This window comes from Lithobates pipiens, unplaced genomic scaffold (genome assembly GCF_037356315.1).
Source record: "Lithobates pipiens isolate NorthernLeopardFrog02 unplaced genomic scaffold, aLitPip1_a1.2 Scaffold_27, whole genome shotgun sequence".
Classification (NCBI taxonomy): Eukaryota; Metazoa; Chordata; class Amphibia; order Anura; family Ranidae; genus Lithobates; species Lithobates pipiens.
The window spans coordinates 133622649-133642414 of NW_027507788.1; the positions used below are offsets into that span (position 1 = coordinate 133622649).

General features: G+C 43.4%; 1 protein-coding gene across 4 annotated transcripts in view; it reads left to right on the forward strand.

The window, feature by feature from the left end:
- The window catches only part of HSPBP1 (HSPA (Hsp70) binding protein 1), a 117376-nt gene extending 112902 nt beyond the window's left edge, over window positions 1-4474 (forward strand). For all 4 annotated transcript variants that reach the window (XM_077457493.1, XM_077457491.1, XM_077457494.1 and 1 more), the window contains one exon: window positions 1395-4474. In XM_077457493.1, coding sequence (XP_077313619.1) covers window positions 1395-1472 — 78 coding nt within the window. In that variant the 3' untranslated portion in view covers window positions 1473-4474. The remainder of the gene's footprint in view (window positions 1-1394) is intronic.
- Window positions 4475-19766: the final 15292 nt, after the last annotated feature.

Below are 19766 nucleotides of genomic sequence, written 5' to 3' on the forward strand. Positions count from 1 at the left end.
CTGTGGTACCTATCAGTGCCCATCCGTGCCACCCATCCGTGCCACTTATCCGTGCCACCCATCCGTGCCATCTTATCTGTGCCCATCTTTGCCCATCAGTGCCGCCTTATCTGTGCCCATCGGTGCCGCCTTATCTGTGCCTATTAGTGCCGCCTTAACTATGCCTATCAGTGCCCACCAGTGCAGCCTATCAGTGCCCACCAATGCAGCCCATCAGTGCCCACCAATGCAGCCCATCAGTGCCCACCAATGCAGCCTATCAGTGCCGCCTTATCAGCGCACTTCAATGAAGGAGAAAAATGACCCGTTTGCAAAATTTTATAACAAACTATTAAAACATGATTTTTTTTTTTTTTTTTTTTTTTGCATCTTTTTTTGTTTGTTTAGCAAAAAATAAAACTCCGAGCTGTAACTAAATACCACCAAAAGAAAGCTCTATTTGTGGGAAAAAAATGATAAAAATTTAATTTGGGTACAGTGTTGTATGCCCGCGCAATTGTCATTCAAAGTGCATCAGCGCTGAAAGCTGAAAATTGGTCTGGGACTGAGGGGGGTTTAAGTGCCCAGTAAGCAAGTGGTTAATCTTTGTGCACCTGGAGGTTCCTGCAAGAGTCTCCACACTTCTCACTTCACCATTGCTAGGTGGTTTAGACAAGTTATCATTTAAGGCCTATAGCCTGAATAGGGTTCCTCCTTTTCTTGTTAAAGCACAGATTTGTTGGTGTTACTTGAACCTTTTCAGCATCGGGCAAATGTTCTGCAGATTTGCAAGGCTTTCATCAGCCTCCTCTGATAGTTTAAGATGCAGACAATACAAGCTGCTCTGAGTCTGTTGAGCCTTTTTGACATGTTTGTTATTTTGGTCTGTTTTGCATTTTGCTATGTTGCCCGCTCCTCAGTTAGACTGATTTTGGACATCCCGGATATAATGATTTAAAAAAAGCCTGTGTCCTGCACTGTGCGATCAGGAAAATTTGGATTTTTGGCCTCCCAGTAAAGTTAGTTTCCTGAAGTAAAATACATAGGCTCCTCCCCTCTATTCTTATGCTCTCCCTATAGCTAACTAGAAGATGGGGAAGTATAGGGGGATTATCCCTACAGCCTTTCTTTTGCTAATGATCAGTCATCTGAAGGTAGCTGCATATAACAGTCATAATCATTTGAAGAAAGCTTGTGTTACTTTACTCAAGGAAATGGAAAAATTATGTTTTACTATTTAGCACTGTGTTTAGCAACAGTAAGGTAGCATGGACCAAGGAGGTCATTATGTTTAATTGAAAGATGAAAGCAGTGGAAACAGTAGGGATTTAGGAGGCATGGTTTACTTTTAGATACTTTAAAAAGAAAAAAGGTTTTTGTTTCTTTTTGTATTTATTTATTTTATTTTATTTTAGGAAGAGTTGGAGTTTTGTGAGCGTCTTTTGAAGATCTGCTTCCAGGATACTCTTGATGACTACAGCATGGACCGATGATCTCATAGAAACTTCACGAATATTGCCTCATGATGGGGCAAGATGATGACTAAAATATTTGGTTATAGACTGTTACTGGGGCTCTCCTCAGACATATGCAATCTTTGTTTCAAAAGAGAAGGCTGAGAACTAAATAAACATCAATGGACTTAAATATTTAATATGTATTTCTGCATAAACTGCTTGTGTATCTTGGAATAAAAATGCATATATTTTGGAGAATTTAAGTTTTAGATTTACTTTTGCTTAATTTGCATATTTTACCTTTTTACAAGTACAGTTTGGCTGCAGTTTCATTACTCTAACAGTTCTGCAGTTCAGCTTATATTAATTATTTCAGTATGACAATCTGCATAAATGTACAACCATAGCTCTAGAATTACCTGGGACACTGAGTAAAAATCTACATAAAAACAGAATGCAATCATTTGCATACCTCATAAACCCATTATTTTTTCACAATAGAACATATAAAACATATCAGATAAAATCATATCACAAATTTTTTAACCACTTGACCTCTGGAAAGTTTTACCCCCTTCTTAACCAGAGATTTTTTTTTTCCTATTCTACACTGCAGTTCTTTAACTGGCAATTGTGCAGTCATGCAACACTGTACGCAAATGATATTTTAAATCATTTTTTTTCCACATAAACAGAGTTTCTTTTGGTGGTATTTGCTCACCTCTGGGTTTTTTATTATATAAATGATAAAAGGGAAAACTTTGAAAAAAAACCCCCAATATTTTCTACTTTGTTATAAAACATATCGAATCGCATATATTCATAAATTGAGGGCAAAATTTATTTTGCTACGTTTTTGGTTTAAAAAAACAAAATAAACAAATCCCAGTAAGGCTCGGTTGACATGTCTAGCTGAGCTTTCAAAGTGATTTTTTTTTTTTTTGCATACATGTAAACTCAGCCTAAGTGTATATTAATATTTGATTAAGTGCAGCGCTAGGTACCAAAACTAGTAAGAAAAAAAATATTGGTCATTTATTCACTATTGAGCTTGCTTTTCAGAGTGTCATTTCACATTTTAGAGGTTTTATTTTTATTTTTTTTCACGTTTTGTTACTTAGTTTTAGTTCTGTTTTTATGTAGATTTTACAGCTTGCAAAATGTTTTGGAATTGGGGCTGTAACTGAATCATTGTAACAAGCATAAGCTAACAAATCCTCATATGTCCAATGAGAAGTGCATTCACCCCGGTGTTTTCTTGCCACAGAGATTTGTGTTGGGGAGGGGGGTTGGTGGTAAGTTTTAGTTGTTTATATAAACAGTGTGAGGTAATAAGGAAAGGTCGGCAATATAGAGAGATGAGACTTGAGAAGGTGGTGTTGAATCTTGGCCGGTCCCTGCTGAATTGGCAAAGATTTGATCCAACTTTTACCGACTTTAGTCACGTTAAGTTTCTGAAAACTTGACAAAAACCTACCATGTGATTCATCTAATATGAAAAGATTAATGTGTGTCATTTTGGTGAGCTATTCAATTTCCATACTTATTAGTTGGTGGAACTACATTTGTGTGCTTAAAGCGGAGGTCCACCCTAAAGTGGACCTTTCGCTCATTGGAATCCTCCCCCCCTCCGGCGCCACAATTGGCACCTTTCAGGGGGGAGGGGGGTGCAGGTACCTGTACACTACAGGTATCTGCACCCACTTCCGGGATAGCTCTCTGCGGAAAGGGGCGTAGATTACGCCCCTTTCCGAAAGTCCCCCGCTGCCTGCTGGGAAACACACAGATCCCAGAGGCAGCGGGTCCATCCTTATTGCGCAGGCCGACTCGCGCATGCGCAGTAGGGAACCGGGAAATTAAGCCGAAAGGCTCCACTTCCTGATTCCCATACCCAAGATGGCGGCGGCAGCATTTGTAGCTGCTGGCTTTAAAAAAAAAAAAAAAACGCGGACTCCCGGCGGACTCCCTCTTTAAGTATAGGGATAAGGGTTTTTGTTTCAGAAATAAAAATAAAAAAATCTACTTGACTATTTCTTTGCATGGATATCAAGCCTGGTAATCTTGAAAGTTCAGCTAGGGTGTAGGGATAAATGTTAATGGTAATATTACCTATTTTTGTCCCAGAAAGTTTTCACTGGGGGTGGGGGGGACCAGTAACTATTTTTGTCTACACTACTTAAGAGACTATGGAAGTTCATAATGGGTGTGTAGGATAGTAGTGTGCCACATAGAAAATACATAGGGTGGTAAGGAGTATGCTTGTTCGAAGAAAGTGACTGGGTGGCATAGATGTTGCTGGCTAGACAAGAATCGGATAAAGTGAGAGAGCTGCAGGCACTGAAGGCGTCACCCCTTAGTGGACATTCGGGGTAAAATTATTGAGAAAAAGTGTGTGTGTGTGTGTGTGTGTGTGTGTGTGGCTTTCCTGCAGACATCAGTTTAGATATGATGCTTCAGTTGCTTGATAGTGTAAGAAAGATTATGCACCTTGTGTGGGTGGGAACCCCAGGCAATATAGAGTAGATAATTGAAATGTGGACATAGTGGAACGCCAAGTCCTAGGTATTATTGGGGCAAAGAAAGGTAAATCTTTTAATGTTGGTAGTGCTATATGGTAGCGAGGGAATAGAGATTAATCTCTTAAAGTAATTTTGGCAAACCACTCTAAGATTTTAAATTTCCCCATCAATATCCCATATCTCCTTATTACAGTTGTCTCACAATAGCTAGAAAATCCTCCAATATCCTGGTTACCTTAGCTGACTTCATACCAAAGGAAAGTCATTGCAAACTAAGTCCTTTAAAATGTGATGTTGCTTGCAAGGGGAGCCTTGTATATAACACAGCTAAAAACTTAGAATATTTAGTTCCATCTCTAGAGCTGTATCATTCATTCATCTGGCATGATCATCTCTGCCACGCTGCCCAAGTGAGCGGGACTCCATGGAGGAAATGGCATCTTTAAGTATTCTTGTTATATTTTCTATTACATTTGTTATCTGTATCTGCCGTTATTTAATTAAATGGTATACCTACAAGTGTTTGTGTGCTCTCTCTTTGTACATCTCAAATACAATCCCAAAAACACAAACTATCATGTAACCGTGATAGAACAGTGTGTGTGGCTTTGTGGCAAAGTTCAATATTGAAAACAGTGGCCCTCCGTATTCTTTCCATTTGGTAAGATCTGGTAACCGACTTGGTTTTTTAACCTTCCAGATGTATTTCAATAAAGCAGAGATCAAACAGGTAAAGATCTGATGAGAGTTTATAGGAACTGTCTGGAAGAAGTATAGGCAGTGCAGAAGAAGGTTCATCTTGAAAAGCGCTATACAGCCAACCCATGTGTGATGTCAATTGGATCAATTTTGAAGTGTTGAACAGATATCATTAAGGAGGGGAATTTAACCACTTAAGGGCTGGAAGGATTTGCCCCCTTAATGACCAGGCCATTTTTTTGCGATATGGCACCGTGTCGCTTTAACTGACAATTGCGCGGTCATGCGACGCTGTACCCCACCCCTGCAGTTTTTACTTTTTTACGCTATAAACAAAGAGTGACAAATTTAAAGTAAAACTTTTTTTTTGCGCTATAATGCATATCCAAAAAAATATTTAAAAAAACACGTTTATTCATCAGTTTAGGCCAATATATATTCTTCTACATATTTTTGGTAAAATAAAATTGCAATAGGCGTTTATTGATTGGTTTGCGCAAAAGTTATTGTGTCTACAAACTATAGGATAGATTTAGGGATTTTTATAATTTTTTTAAAAGTGTTTTCACTAGTAATGGCGGCGATCTGCATTTTTCAGCGGGACTGCAACATTGCGGTGGACAAATCTGACCCCAAATGACACTTTTTGGGGACAAGTGATCTTATTAAATTTAATAAGTGCTATAAAAATGTACTGATCAATGTAAAAATGACACTGGCAGGGAAGAGATTAAGTGTGTTCCCTAGGTGTGTTATTTCTGTAGGGGGTGGGCTCACTGGGACATGACAGAGATCACTGTTCCCGATCACTGGGAACAGAAGATCTGACATGTCCCCTGTCAGAACGGGGATCCACTTGTTTACACTGGCAGATCCCCACTCTGCCTCTGTTCTAGGTGATCGCAGGTTGCCAGAGCAACTGCGCGGGCCACCCTACAGGTATGGAAATTCACGTAGCACTGCCAATCTGCCACATTAGAAGTATGTGAGCTGATCCGGCAAGTGGTTAAAGGTGAAATATAGCCATAGCTATCCTTTAACTACACTCAGTGTAGTTTGTTCTGTACTCCTGTAATCTTTTTTGATCATATGGTCGGGATCCACCAAGAAGCCTGGCGCAGCACCTGGTTTGGCAATCTGCTGAGAGCCTCAGCCAACCCCTTCACAGCCCAGTGTTCCAGTGAGGAGTGTTGGAGGGACAGAGCAGAGAACTTGTGCCTGCTAGTCACAACTCTCTGCTCAGTGTAGGGGGAGAACTGAGTGGTCAGGGGTGTTTGCTCAATTTTCATTACAGAGCTGGGGGGGGGGGACAGATGCAGCATCTGATCAATGCTGCATCCAACTAAGTACTTTAATTGTAAATGTTTGTTTTTGTTTAATCACTTGCCTACTGGGCACTTTCACCACCTTCCTGCCCAAGCAAATTTTCACCTTTCAACACTGTCACACTATGAATGACAATTGCGCGGTCATGCAACGCTGTACTCATCTGAAATTTTTCTGAAACAGATGGAGCTTTCATTTGGTGGCATTTAATCACCACTGGGGGTTTTTATTATTTTTCTAAACAAATGAAAAATCTATTTCCTGGTGCATCATGGCAGCATACAGATGTGTGCTGCCATGAAGATGCACCAGGAAAGGGAAATTACAAAAAGGTGAGTATACAATTTTCCGTTTTGTTTCTGTTACTTACTTGCAAAAAATACTTTTTTTCTTCACTGATGTGCGCTGATGAGCCATGTCCTTATTATCAGTGTAAATGTCCCGTCACGGGATCGCAATTTATCTGTTTTTGTTTCCTCAGTGACAGTGCTGCGTGAGGGCACGTAGGGGGGGGGCGGGGTTCTGGGAGGATGTCAATAGAACCCCTGCCAGATCTGGATGACTGCTCTGTAGCAGGCATTCAGCTTTAATGTACTTGGCAAGTGGTTAAAGCCTTACTTCTCTATTAAGTTTATATAGCTCTATCAGATCAGAAGGGATCTGCACACCCAGGTGTGTCATAAAAGCACTCTTCCATTTACCTGGGACCAGGTCTCTGACCCGTGAAATGCTCACGGGAAGTGAGACATTCACAATTTCTGTCTTTTGCAGGTTCACTTTATAATTCTTAAAGTGGATGTAAACCTGAAATGTTATTTTTTATTTTTTTATGTCATAATGTAGCATATAAGATTTCCTATAATTTGAGCCCAGTCTTGCCACAAACAGTGCCTTGCGAAAGTATTCGGCCTCCTTGAACTTTTCAACCTTTTGCCACATTTCAGGCTTCAAACATAAAGATATAACATTTTAATTTTTTGTGAAGAATCACCAACAAGTGGGACACAATTGTGAAGTGGAACGAAATCTATTGGATATTTTAAACTTTTTTTAGCAAATAAAAAACTGAAAAGTGGTGCGTGCAAAATTATTCGGCCCCTTTACTTTCAGTGCAGCAAACTCAGTCCAGAAGTTCAGCGAGGATCTCTGAATGATCCAATGTTGTCCTAAATGACTGATGGTGATAAATAGAATCCACCTGTGTGTAATCAAGTCTCTGTATAAATGCACCTGCTCTGTGATAGTCTCGGGGTTCTGTTGAAAGCGCAGAGAGCATCATGAAGACCAAGGAACACACCAGGCAGTACCGTAATACTGTTGTGGAGAAGTTTAAAGCTGGATTTGGATACAAAAAGATTTCCCAAGCTTTAAACATCCCAAGGAGCACTGTGCAAGCGATCATTTTGAAATGGAAGGAGTATCAGACCACTGCAAATCTACCAAGACCTGGCTGTCCCTCTAAACTTTCAGCTCAGACAAAGAGAAGACTGATCAGAGATGCAGCCAAGAGGCCCATGATCACTCTGGATGAACTGCAGAGAACTACAGCTGAGGTGGGAGAGTCTGTCCATAGGACAACAATCAGTCGTACACTGCACAAATCTGCCCTTTATGGAAGAGTGGCAAGAAGAAAGCCATTTCTCAAAGATATCCATAAAAAGTCTCGTCTAAAGTTTGCCACAAGCCACCTGGGAGACACACCAAACATGTGGAAGAAGGTGCTCTGGTCAGATGAAACCAAAATCAAACTTTTTGCCCACAATGCAAAACAATATGTTTGGCGTAAAAGCAACACAGCTCATCACCCTCAACACACCATCCCCACTGTCAAACATGGTGGTGGCAGCATCATGGTTTGGGCCTGCTTTTCTTCAGCAGGGACAGGGAAGATGGTTAAAATTGAGGGGAAGATGGATGCAGCCAAATACAGGACCATTCTGGATGAAAACCTGTTGGAGTCTGCAAAAGACCTGAAACTGGGACGGAGATTTATCTTCCAACAAGACAATGATCCCAAACATACAGCAAAATCTACAAAGGAATGGTTCACAAATAAACATATCCAGGTGTTAGAATGGCCAAGTCAAAGTCCAGACCTGAATCCAATCGAGAATCTGTGGAAAGAGCTGAAAACTGCTGTTCACAAACGCTCTCCGTCCAACCTCACTGAGCTCAAGCTGTTTTGCAAGGAAGAATGGGCAAGAATTTCAGTCTCTCGATGTGCAAAACTGATAGAGACATACCCCAAGTGACTTGCAGCTGTAATCGCAGCAAATGGTGGCTCTACAAAGTATTAACGCAAGGGGGCCGAATAATTTTGCACGCCCCACTTTTCATTTTATTATTAGTTAAAAAAGTTTCAAAAATCCAATAGATTTCGTTCCACTTCACAATTGTGTCCCACTTGTTGGTGATTCTTCACAAAAAATAAAAATTTTATATCTTTATGTTTGAAGCCTGAAATGTGGCAAAAGGTTGAAAAGTTCAAGGGGGCCGAATATTTTCGCAAGGCACTGTAATCCATCTCTGAGCAATCATCTTTTTTTGTTCAGTCAAATCTTGAGAGAGAAAAACTGTCAAATCCTCCCCCTTGCTGTGAGTGACAGGTGATTTGCATATCTCGTGCACTAGCCTAATAGACATGCATTATTTTTTAATTCCCCCCCCCACTCCTTTCTTCTGCTGCTCTGCCAGGATTGGCTGTTCTCCACCTCAGCATAATTGGGCATGCTGAAGTCATGTGGTTACTTTTCTGTCTTTTCACTGGATGTTAGAGATTATAGTAGAAGCTCAGTGTAAGAAATACACAGGAGAAAATGCATATTGACCAGGGAAATGTAGAGGTGGGCAGGGAGTCTACTGACATCACGACTCCACCCACCGAGCTCCAGACAACAGACCCACCCACCGACTCTGCAGTTTTTCGGGTCTCATAACAGACAGAGGGGAGACATTTGATAGGTAAAGATACATGCAGGAGGCATGTATATCCTTTATAGATAACCCCTATGGCAGTAGTTTAGAAAGGATGACATTTGGGTTTACATCCACTTTGTTTCCTGTAGGATTTGAATTCCTTTATTAGAGAAGGGAGCCCAATATGTGGATTGGAGAGGTATAGCAACAAGTCATCTGTCCAATTTTGGGTGCCCCAATGACTATCCCCTGAATAGGTTCATTAGGGTGTAATGCATTAACAAGCTGCATTGTGAATTTGAAAAGCATCAGATATTGAACCGTTTACTGGTACACAGTAAGATGGTAATGTGTAAAATGGCACAACGTTACCAAATGTAAAGGGGAAAAGCTGTGTGTGATAGGGAGGCATGTACGAAACTCTAATGCACCCCATCAAATGCGTTTTTTTGGCATCAATGCCGCTGATGCAATGAGGAAGCTTAAAATGTTGAGCAAATTAGATTAATAGTCTTTTTGGTAATAAAGCGGAACTAAACCCTCCTATCCTTGCCAGTGAAGGAAGCTGCCATTTAAGTCTGATCTGCTGTTGCCATGGTACTGCCCATGTGATTAGTTAAGACATTGACCATCTGATAGCCTGACCATTCAGATGAGAGCACAAGCACTTTTAACAGTTATCTTTAACATGCCTTGGTTTAAAGCGGAACTAAACTAAATCGGAAGATGTCATCTTAGGCTCTTTTTACATTTGATGTTTTGGGATCTTGGGCAGAATCGCTGCATCTCTTCTTGCGATCTAAAAGCACACTACAATCGCAAAACACATGTTCAGTACCATTATTTTCAATGGCCCTTAAAGTGATATTAAAGCTTTGTTTTTAATAACAAACATGTTATACTTTACTGCTCTGTGCAGTGGTTTTTCACAGAGCAGCCCCGATCCTCCTCTTATGGGGTCCCCACCGATGCTCCTAGGTCCTCCTCCTTGAACAGTGCACCCAGAGAAAACTGCTTGCTATGTGGGCACTGCTGTGTGCTTACTCCTGAGCCACTGCACTATGTGTCCATAAAACGCATAGAGTTGTGGCTTAGCCCCACCCTGTGCTCTCTCCTCATTGACACTCTGGCTGTGATTGACAGCAGTAGGAGCCAATGGGCTCCTACTGCTGTCTCTCAGCCAATGAGGGAGAGCCCCCATACAGCCAATCGTGAGCTCTGGATTGGGGGTTAGCTGCTGCATACATAAGTTTTTAGCCCTTCCTGCATAGAATGCATTACAGTACAAAACCTTCAGCCTTTACAACCACTTTAACCCCTTCCCGCTGAGCGTACACAGATGTGCGTACTTGGCTTCCGGGGGTTATACTGGGATGATGCCCGCAGCTGCAGGCATCATCCCGGTACTGATATTTAGAGCGGGCAATCGGCTTTCCAGCCATAACAACCGATGTGGCTAACAGCTGCTCGGCTGTTATGCCGGAGGAGCGGGAGGGGACATCCTCCCCCTCCCGCCGCTCTTACCAGGGCGCACCGATGAACAATCCGCCGCTTCTGGCGGCTAGGGAGGGACTGGAATGAAGCCATAAGCAGCTTCATTCCAGTCTCCTAATTGTAAACACGGAAGCAAAGTCATGATGTCACTTCCCGTTTACTTGACTGCCAATGGCGCGACATTAAAAAATATATACAGTATTCAGAATCGCCGAAAACGGCGATCTGAATACTTTGAAGTGTAAAGGAGGGATTGGATGTCTTTTAGACCCCCGATCCCTGCATAAAGAGTACCTGTCACCACCTATTACTGTCGCAAGGGATGTTTACATTCCTTGTGACAGCAATAAAAGTTATCAAAATTTTTATTTTATTTTCAAAAAAACTATTTTTATTAATTTTAAAATAAATAAGAATTTTTTTTTTTTTTTAAAGCGCCCTTCCATCGCCGCGAGCTCGCGCAGCAAAGAAAATGCATACGGAAGTTGCGTCCGCATATGTAAACGGTGTTCAAATCACACATGTGAGGTATTGCCGCGATCATCAGAGCGAGAGCAATAATTCCAGCACTAGACCTCCTCTGTAACTCTAACATGGTAACCGTAAAAAAAATTTTTAACTTCGCCTATTGAGATTTTTAGGTACCGTAGTTTGTCGTCATTCTACGAGTGCGTGCAATTATAAAGTGTGACATGTTTGGTATCTGTTTACTGGGCGTAACATTATCTTTCACATTATGCAAAAATTGGGCTAATTTTACTGTTTTTTTTTTTTTTAAATGAATGAAAGTGTCTTTTCCCAAAAAGTTGCGTTTAAAACACTGCTGCACAAATTCCGTGTGACATAAAATATTGCAACAATCGCCGTTTTATTCTTTAAAGTCTCTGCTAAAAAATATATATATAATGTTTGGGGGTTCCAAGTAATTTTCTAGCAAAAAATGTGGATTTTAACTTGTAAACACCAAGTGTCAAAAATAGGCTTAGTCATGAAAGGGTTAAAATACTGTGTGATTTTGCCACAACCTGCTAAGCTTGTTGCCCAAAAGGAGTAGGAGCTTCTTTTATGCAACAAGGTTTGTGTGTTATGATTCATTACGGCAAAACTGCAACATGTTTAGGTGCCCTTGAAAATGAATGACCCAAGTAAATTTTTTTTGTAAGCTGCGCAAAAGCCCTTGGGAGTTCTTTTCTCTTTCTTTCCTTACAGATTCTCCCACCTGAGCTGTGGCTCTCTGCAGCTCCTCCAGAGTTGCCATGGGCCTCTTGGCTGCTTCTCTGATCAACCACTTAAGCCCCGGACCATTTGGCACACCAAAGACCAGACCGCTTTTTGCAATTCGGCACTGCGTCACTTTAACTGACAATTGCGCGGTTGTGCGACATTGCTCCCAAACAAAATTGGCGTCCTTTTTTTCCCACAAATAGAGCTTTCTTTTGGTGGTATTTTGATCATCTCTGTGGTTTTTATTTTTTGCGCTATAAACAAAAAAAGAGCGCTAATTTTGAAAAAAATTCATTATTTTTAACTTTTTGCTATAATAAATACCCCCCAAAAATATATATAAAAAAAATTTTCCTCAGTTTAGGCCGATACATATTCTTCTACATATTTTTGGTAAAAAAAATCGCAATAAGCGTTTATTGATTGGTTTGCGTAAAAGTTATAGCGTATACAAAATAGGGGATAGATTTATGCCATTTTTTTATTAATATAATTTTTTTTTACTAGTAATTGCGCGCGATCAGTGATTTTTTATCGTGACCACGACATGGCGGACACGTCTGACAGTTTTGACACATTTTTGGGACCATTGGCATTAATACAGCGTTCAGTGCAATTAAAATTGCATTGATTACTGTACAAATATCACTGGCAGTGAAGGGGTTAACACTAGGAGGCAGGAGTGGGGTTAATATGTATCCTATTTTGTGTTCTAACTGAAAGGGGGATGGGCCTGTGCAGGGAAACGAACAGATCACTGCTCAGAGAACTGGCAACTGTGTGTTTACACACACAGCTGTTGGTTCTCCGTGTGCCCCGAGCGATTGCACGCGCCCCTTAGTGACCATTTATGTTACCGACGTAACATAACGGTGATTCGCGCAGCAGAGCCATGTTGCCGTAGTACAGCTGCGGCGGCTGGTCGGCATGCGGTTAAGCCCAGGTTCACACTGACAGCGGGAATGAAATCATGCAAGTTCAGCTGAACTTGCACAATTTCATTCCCGCATGTCAGTCCTGACTGATGTGAGTGATTTCAGATACCTCTGTGCGGGTTTCTGTACAGATGTCTATTGAAATCAGCACCCTGAAGTCGCCAAAAGTGGTACAGAAACTACTTTTGGGAATCTGTGTTGCACCGCAAATGGACGGTGCCATTGCCGGTAATAGCCGCCGATTTGGCGTGTGCTTTGACATGTCCCAGCTTTGATTGGATAATTGATAGCAGAGCAGCCATTGGCTCTCGCTACTGTCAATCAAATCCAGTGACCGGGGCTGAGTCATATATTTGGCTTCTATGGATGCCAAATGATTGACTTAGGAGAGCGCTTCTCCTAGGGGGGGTTATCTAATGTGGGGAGGAGCCAATGGGGGCTCCCAGAAGAGGATGTTCGGGGGCCACTCTGTGCAAAATGAGCTGCATAGTGAAGGTAAGTATATGTTTATTTAAAAAAACTAAGCTTAACCACTTGCCGACCGCCGCACGCCGATGTACGTCGGCAGAATGGCACGGGCAGGCATAAGCACGTACATGTACGTGATTTGCCTCCCGCGGGTCGGGGGCCCGATCGGGCCCCCGCCCGGTGCCTGCGGCGGTCGGTTTTCGTTCGGGAGCGATCCCGGACGAGGGGACGGCCATTCATTCATGGCCACCCCCTCGCGATCGCTCCCGACGAATGGAAATCCCCGGTGACATCACTTCCTCTCCTGTAATGTAAACACAGGAGAGGAAGTGATGTATTCTCTCCTCCGTGTCGGTATTTTTCGTTCCGACACGGAGGAGAGCGGATCAGTGAGTTGCACCAACACATCCCACACACAGTAGAACATGCCAGGCACACTCACACCCCCCCTTTACCCCCCGATCACCCCCCCAATTACCCCTGCCCCCCAGTCACAGTGACACCAATGTCATTTTTTTTTTTTTTTTTTTTTTTTTTTGCATTGGTGTCATTTGTGACTGTAATAACTGTTAGGGCAGTTAGGGTTAGCCCCCTTTAGTTCTAATGTACCCCCCTAACCCCCCCAATAAAGGTTTAACCCCGTGATCACCCCCCGTCGCCAGTGTCACTAAGGCTGGGTTCACATTGCAGCGGTTTATGAGAACGAATGTGATTCGCACCGCACTGCAGTGCAAATCACATCCGATCTCTGTGCGATTCGAGTTCAGCCATTCGCCGCACCCGCCGCACCCGCCACACCCGCCGCACCCGCCGCAAATTCGCACGGGACCCTTTTTTTGGCCCGCAGCAGAATCGGATCGCATGGGTGTTCACACCATGCGATCCGAGTTTGCAGATCGCACTGCGATATGCGAACTGATCTGGGGGTGTCAGTAACATTTCACTGACACTCCCAGCAGTTCGCATAGGGCAGTGTGAACTGCCGCCGGGAGGCATGCGATGCGGGAACCCGCCGCGGATTCGCGGCGTTTCCGCATCGCTCCAGTGTGAACCCAGCCTAAAAAGCGATCATTTTTCTGATCGCCGTATTAGTGTCACAGGTGACGCTAGTTAGGCAGGTAGGTATTTAGGTTCGCCGCAGCTTTTTATAGCGCTAGGGACCCCCATATACTACCGCATAAAGCCCCCTGATTGCCCCCTAGTTAACCCTTTCACCAGTGATCACCATATAACTGTTACAGGTGACGCTGGTTGGTTAGTTATTTTTTTATAGTTTCAGGGCACCCGCCATTTATTACCTAATAAAGGTTTAACCCCCTGATCACCCGGCAGGTGTCATTTGTGACTAATAACTGTTAGGGCAGTTAGGGTTAGCCCCCTTTAGTTCTAAGGTACCCCCCTAACCCCCCCAATAAAGGTTTAACCCCGTGATCACCCCCCGTCGCCAGTGTCACTAAGGCTGGGTTCACATTGCAGCGGTTTATGAGAACGGATGTGATTCGCACCGCACTGCAGTGCAAATCACATCCGATCTCTGTGCGATTCGAGTTCAGCTATACAGATAGTATGGCTGAATTCGTGTCGCACCCGCCGCACCCGCCGCAAACTCGCACGGGACCCTTTTTTTGGTCCGCAGCAGAATCGGATCGCATGGGTGTTCACACCATGCGATCCAAGTTTGCAGATCGCACTGCGATATGCGAACTGATCTGGGGGTGTCATTAACATTTCACTGACACTCCCAGCAGTTCGCATAGGGCAGTGTGAACTGCCGCCGGGAGGCATGCGATGCGGGAACCCGCCGCGCATTCGTGGCGTTCCCGCATCGCTCCAGTGTGAACCCAGCCTAATAAGCGATCGTTTTTCTGATCGCTGTATTAGTGTCACAGGTGACGCTAGTTAGGCAGGTAGGTATTTAGGTTCGCCGCAGCTTTTTATAGCGCCAGGGACCCCCATATACTACCGCATAAAGCCCCCTGATTGCCCCCTAGTTAACCCTTTCACCAGTGATCACCATATAACTGTTACAGGTGACGCTGGTTGGTTAGTTATTTTTTTATAGTTTCAGGGCACCCGCCATTTATTACCTAGTCTCACTAGTGTACCCCTAAATTTAGGGGTGTCTACTTTCTAAAATGGGGTCATTTGGGGGGGGGGTTTGTGCCATCTTGGCATTTTATGGCCTTCAAAACTGTAACGCCCTTAGAAAGCCTGAAGGCGGTGCTTGGTTTTTGGGGCCCCGTACGCGGCTAGGCTCCCAAAAAGTCCCACATATGTGGTATCCCCGTACTCAGGAGAAGCAGCAGAATTTATTTTGGGGTGTCATTTCACATATGCCCATGGCATGCGTGAGCAATATATCATTTAGTGACAACTTTGTGAAAAAAAAAAAAAGTTTGTAATTTTCCCGCAACTTGTGGCAAAATATAAAATATTCCATGGACTCAACATGCCTCTCAGCAAATAGCTTGGGGTGTCTACTTTCTAAAATGGGGTCATTTGTGGGGGTTTTGTGCCATCTTGGCATTTTATGGCCTTCAAAACTGTAATAGGTAGTGAGAAGTGAACTCAAAAAATTACGCCCTTAGAAAGCCTGAAGGCGGTGCTTGGTTTTCGGGGCCCCGTACGCGGCTAGGCTCCCAAAAAGTCCCACATATGTGGTATCCCCGTACTCAGGAGAAGCAGCAGAATTTATTTTGGGGTGTCATTTCACATATGCCCATGGCATGCATGAGCAATATATCATTTAGTGACAACTTTGTGAAAAAAAAAAAAAAAAAAAAAAAGTTTGTAATTTTCCCGCAACTTGTGGCAAAATATAAAATATTCCATGGACTCAACATGCCTCTCAGCAAATAGCTTGGGGTGTCTACTTTCTAAAATGGGGTCATTTGTGGGGGTTTTGTGCCATCTTGGCATTTTATGGCCTTCAAAACTGTAATAGGTAGTGAGGCGTGAAATCAAAAATTTACGCCCTTAGAAAGCCTGAAGGCGGTGCTTGGTTTTCGGGGCCCTGTACGCGGCTAGGCTCCCAAAAAGTCCCACATATGTGGTATCCCCGTACTCAGGAGAAGCAGCAGAATTTATTTTGGGGTGTCATTTCACATACGCCCATAGCATGTGTGAGCAATATATCATTTAGTGACAACTTTGTGTAAAAAAAAAAAAAAAATTTTTTTTTGTCATTATTCAATCGCTTGAGGCAAAAAAATAAAATATTCAATGGGCTCAACATGCCTCTTATCAATTTCCTTAGGGGGTCTACTTTCCAAAATGGGGTCATTTGGGGGGGTTTTGTACTGCCCTGTCATTTTAGCACCTCAAGAAATGAGATAGGCAGTCGTAAACTAAAAGCTGCGTAAATTCCAGAAAACGTACCTTAGTTTGTAGATGTGACAACTTTTGCGCAAACCAATAAATATACAATTATTGACTTTTTTTTTACCAAAGACATGTGGCTGAATACATTTTGTCCTAAATGTATGACTAAAATTGAGTTTATTGGATTTTTCTAATAACAAAAAGTAGAAAATATAATTTTTTTTCAAAATTTGCGGTCTTTTTACGTTTATATCGCAAAAAATAAAAATCGCAGAGGCAATCAAATACCATCAAAAGAAAGCTCTATTTGTGGGAAGAAAAGGACGCAAATTTTGTTTGGGTACAACATTGCATGACCGCGCAATTACCAGTTAAAGCAGCGCAGTGCCAAAGTGTAAAAAGACCTCTGGTCATTTACCAGCAAAATGGTCCGGTCTGAAAGTGGTTAAGGACCCATGTACACGGGTCGCTGCTAAACGTACGTTCAGAGGCAGTTGGACGTTTTTTTTTCAATGAGCCCTGAACTTCTTCAATGTTATCCTATGTGACCATGTACACAGTCTTGCTTATTGACGTTTTTAGGCAGTTGCGTTTAACAGCGTTTCTTTGAAAGCAAAAACGGGTTCAGGCGCCAAAGTTTCTAACATTTCAGATGCCAAACGTGGTACCCTACATTTCGATCATAGTCGTTTTTGGGAATTAAAAAAAAAAAAATACATTTTTATTATTTTATTTTTTTTAAACGCTCCTAAACACAGCAAAATTAACGTTTTAAACGTGGTTTACTATCTGTCAAGTTAAATCGTTCAGGAGAGGTTGTAAAAACGTCCCTCATACATGGGGCCTTAGTATCACTTTAAGGCACTGTAAGGCCGCGTACACACGCGCGGACTGTTCGCCCAACCTTGTTCGTCAAACTGTTTGACAAACAGTCCGCTCAAAATTAGCATGAACGGACTTGACCACACACGATGAACGAACAGTCCGCTGAAACCGTGCGCGATGACGTGAACGGCACGTACGACGGGACTAGAAAACGACGTCCTATACACTGCAATGCAACCTTCGGCGTGTAAATCCTTTCTGAGTATGCGCGGAACTTAGTTTGACGAACAAGCCTACACACGAGCGGACTGTCCGCTCAAACCAAGTTTCAGCGGACAGTTTTACGGAAATTCCGAAAAACTTTGTTCGTCAGACTGTCCGCTGAAACTGTCCGCTGAAGCCCACACACGAGCGGACTGTCCGCTGAAACACTGTTCAGCGGACAAAGTTGGGCGAACAGTCCGCGCGTGTGTACGCGGCCTAAGCCTCTGTTTGATCTTCACCTGCCGTGATTCTGCACGTCTGATCTCATCACTGATCACATTTAGTGGTGTGACAGTTGGGTTGAGAGCACAGCACAACGACGGTTCCATTTCCTACTCCCGATACGATTCACTGAGATGAAAGAAGTCTTGTAGTGGATTGGTGATAGAGAGGATCAGGCAAAGGCGTGTGTCTGCTCTCTATGCCAGGCATGCATACCTCCCAACAGGGGCGTTGCTAGGTCTACTAAAGATCTGGGGCTGGAGCCCATAGCAGCGTAGTAAAGAAAGCCATATGCTTGGGTGGGCATACACATGTATATAATATATGCGTGTGCATGTATATATATATATATATATATATATATATATATATATATATATATATATCCCCAGAGAGCCTCCCCCTTACATCAGGGTCCCCAGAGGGCTTCCCCTCCCCCTTGGGGACCCCTGCAGAGACTTGGGGCTATGGGCCCCTGGTTCGGGCTATAGCCCCAAAAGCCACCCCCTAGTGACGCCACTGCCACCCAACATTTTGAGATGGGAATGAGGGACACCTACTAACAAATGACATGCCCCTGCCACACCCCTTAAAGGAGAATTAACAAAAAAAGGTTTATTAACCACTTGCTGCCCACCAAATATAGCAAAATTACTGTGGCAAAGTGGTTTTAATATCCTGACCGGACGTCATATGACGTTATCAGGATATTAAGCCGCTGCGCGCCCCCGGGGGCATACAACGCGGTCATCGTTGTTGCGGTGTGTCAGTCTGACACCCTGCAACTATGATCTCGGTAAAGAGTCTCTGACGGAGACTCTTTACCATGTGATCACAGTGTAAATAAGAGCCGGTGATCGGCTTTTCCTCACTCGCATCTGTCAGACGCGAGTAGAGGAGAGCCGATCGGCTGCTCTTCTGACGGGGGGGGGGGGGGGGAGTCTGTGCTGATCGATTATCAGCACAGCCCCCTGAAGATGCCCTCACTGGACCACCAGGGACGCCACCAGGGATGCCCAGCACCAGGTATGCCCCCCCTAGACCACCAGGGATGCCAGTCAGTGCCCACAATGGATGCCAATCAATGCCCATAATGGATGCCAATCAGTGCCCACAATGGGCATCACTGTTTGGCACTGATTGGCATCCATCACTACAATACTGTACAATACAATGCCCATTCGTGCTGCCTATCAGTGCCCATCCATGCCACCTATCAGTGTCTGTCGCATATCAGTGCCACTTCATTGATGCCACATCATTGGTGCCCATCAGTGCCCCCTTATCAGTGCCCGTCACTGCAGCCCTGTCATTGCCCATCAGTGAAGGAGAAAACGTACTTATTTACAAAGTTTTGTATCTAAAACAAAAAAAAACATGCTTTTTTTCAAAATTTTCGGCCTTTTTCTATTTGTTTAGCAGAAAATAAAAATCCCAGAGGGGATCAAATACCACCAAAAGAAAGCTCTATTTGTGGGCACAAACTGATAAAAATGTAGTTTGAGTACGGTGTAGCATGAGTGCGTAATTGTAATTCAAAGTACGACAGCGCTGAAAGCTCAAAATTCGTCTGGGCAGGAAGGTGTATAAGTGCCCTGTGTTGAAGTGGTTAAACCGAGAAGTGCTTTTTTATCACTACTATTCCTTTATATTAGCTTTTAAATTGTCCAAATGCAGCAATTTAGAATTCGGAGGAAAGGTTTAGCTCTGGGAAACACTTTTTGAAATATAAAAAATGCATTTTCTATACAACTATAAAGATCACACCAAAATTAGGGACACATGAGGGTCATTGCTCCAAACCACGGTGTAGTGTGTGAAGTGTGCAGAACACACTGATATGAGACAACACAGGAGCTCTCCAGCGCCCCCACTTTCCTTCCTCCCTCCCTCCATAACAAGGTGTGGAGGACACCACTTCCTGATCTCACGCTGCAGGTAACCAGCGTAACTGAGCGCAGGCTGGACGCTTCTCTCAGACTCTCTAGCCGTGTGCTGATTGGCCGAGAACGCGCAGCACGGTGCGTCTTCCCGCCCCCTCAAATCGCTTCCCTCCTCCCGCCCACTCCCTCAGACCTCCGCACTCCGCCCCGCCCAAAAGTTTCAAGGCGCCCCCA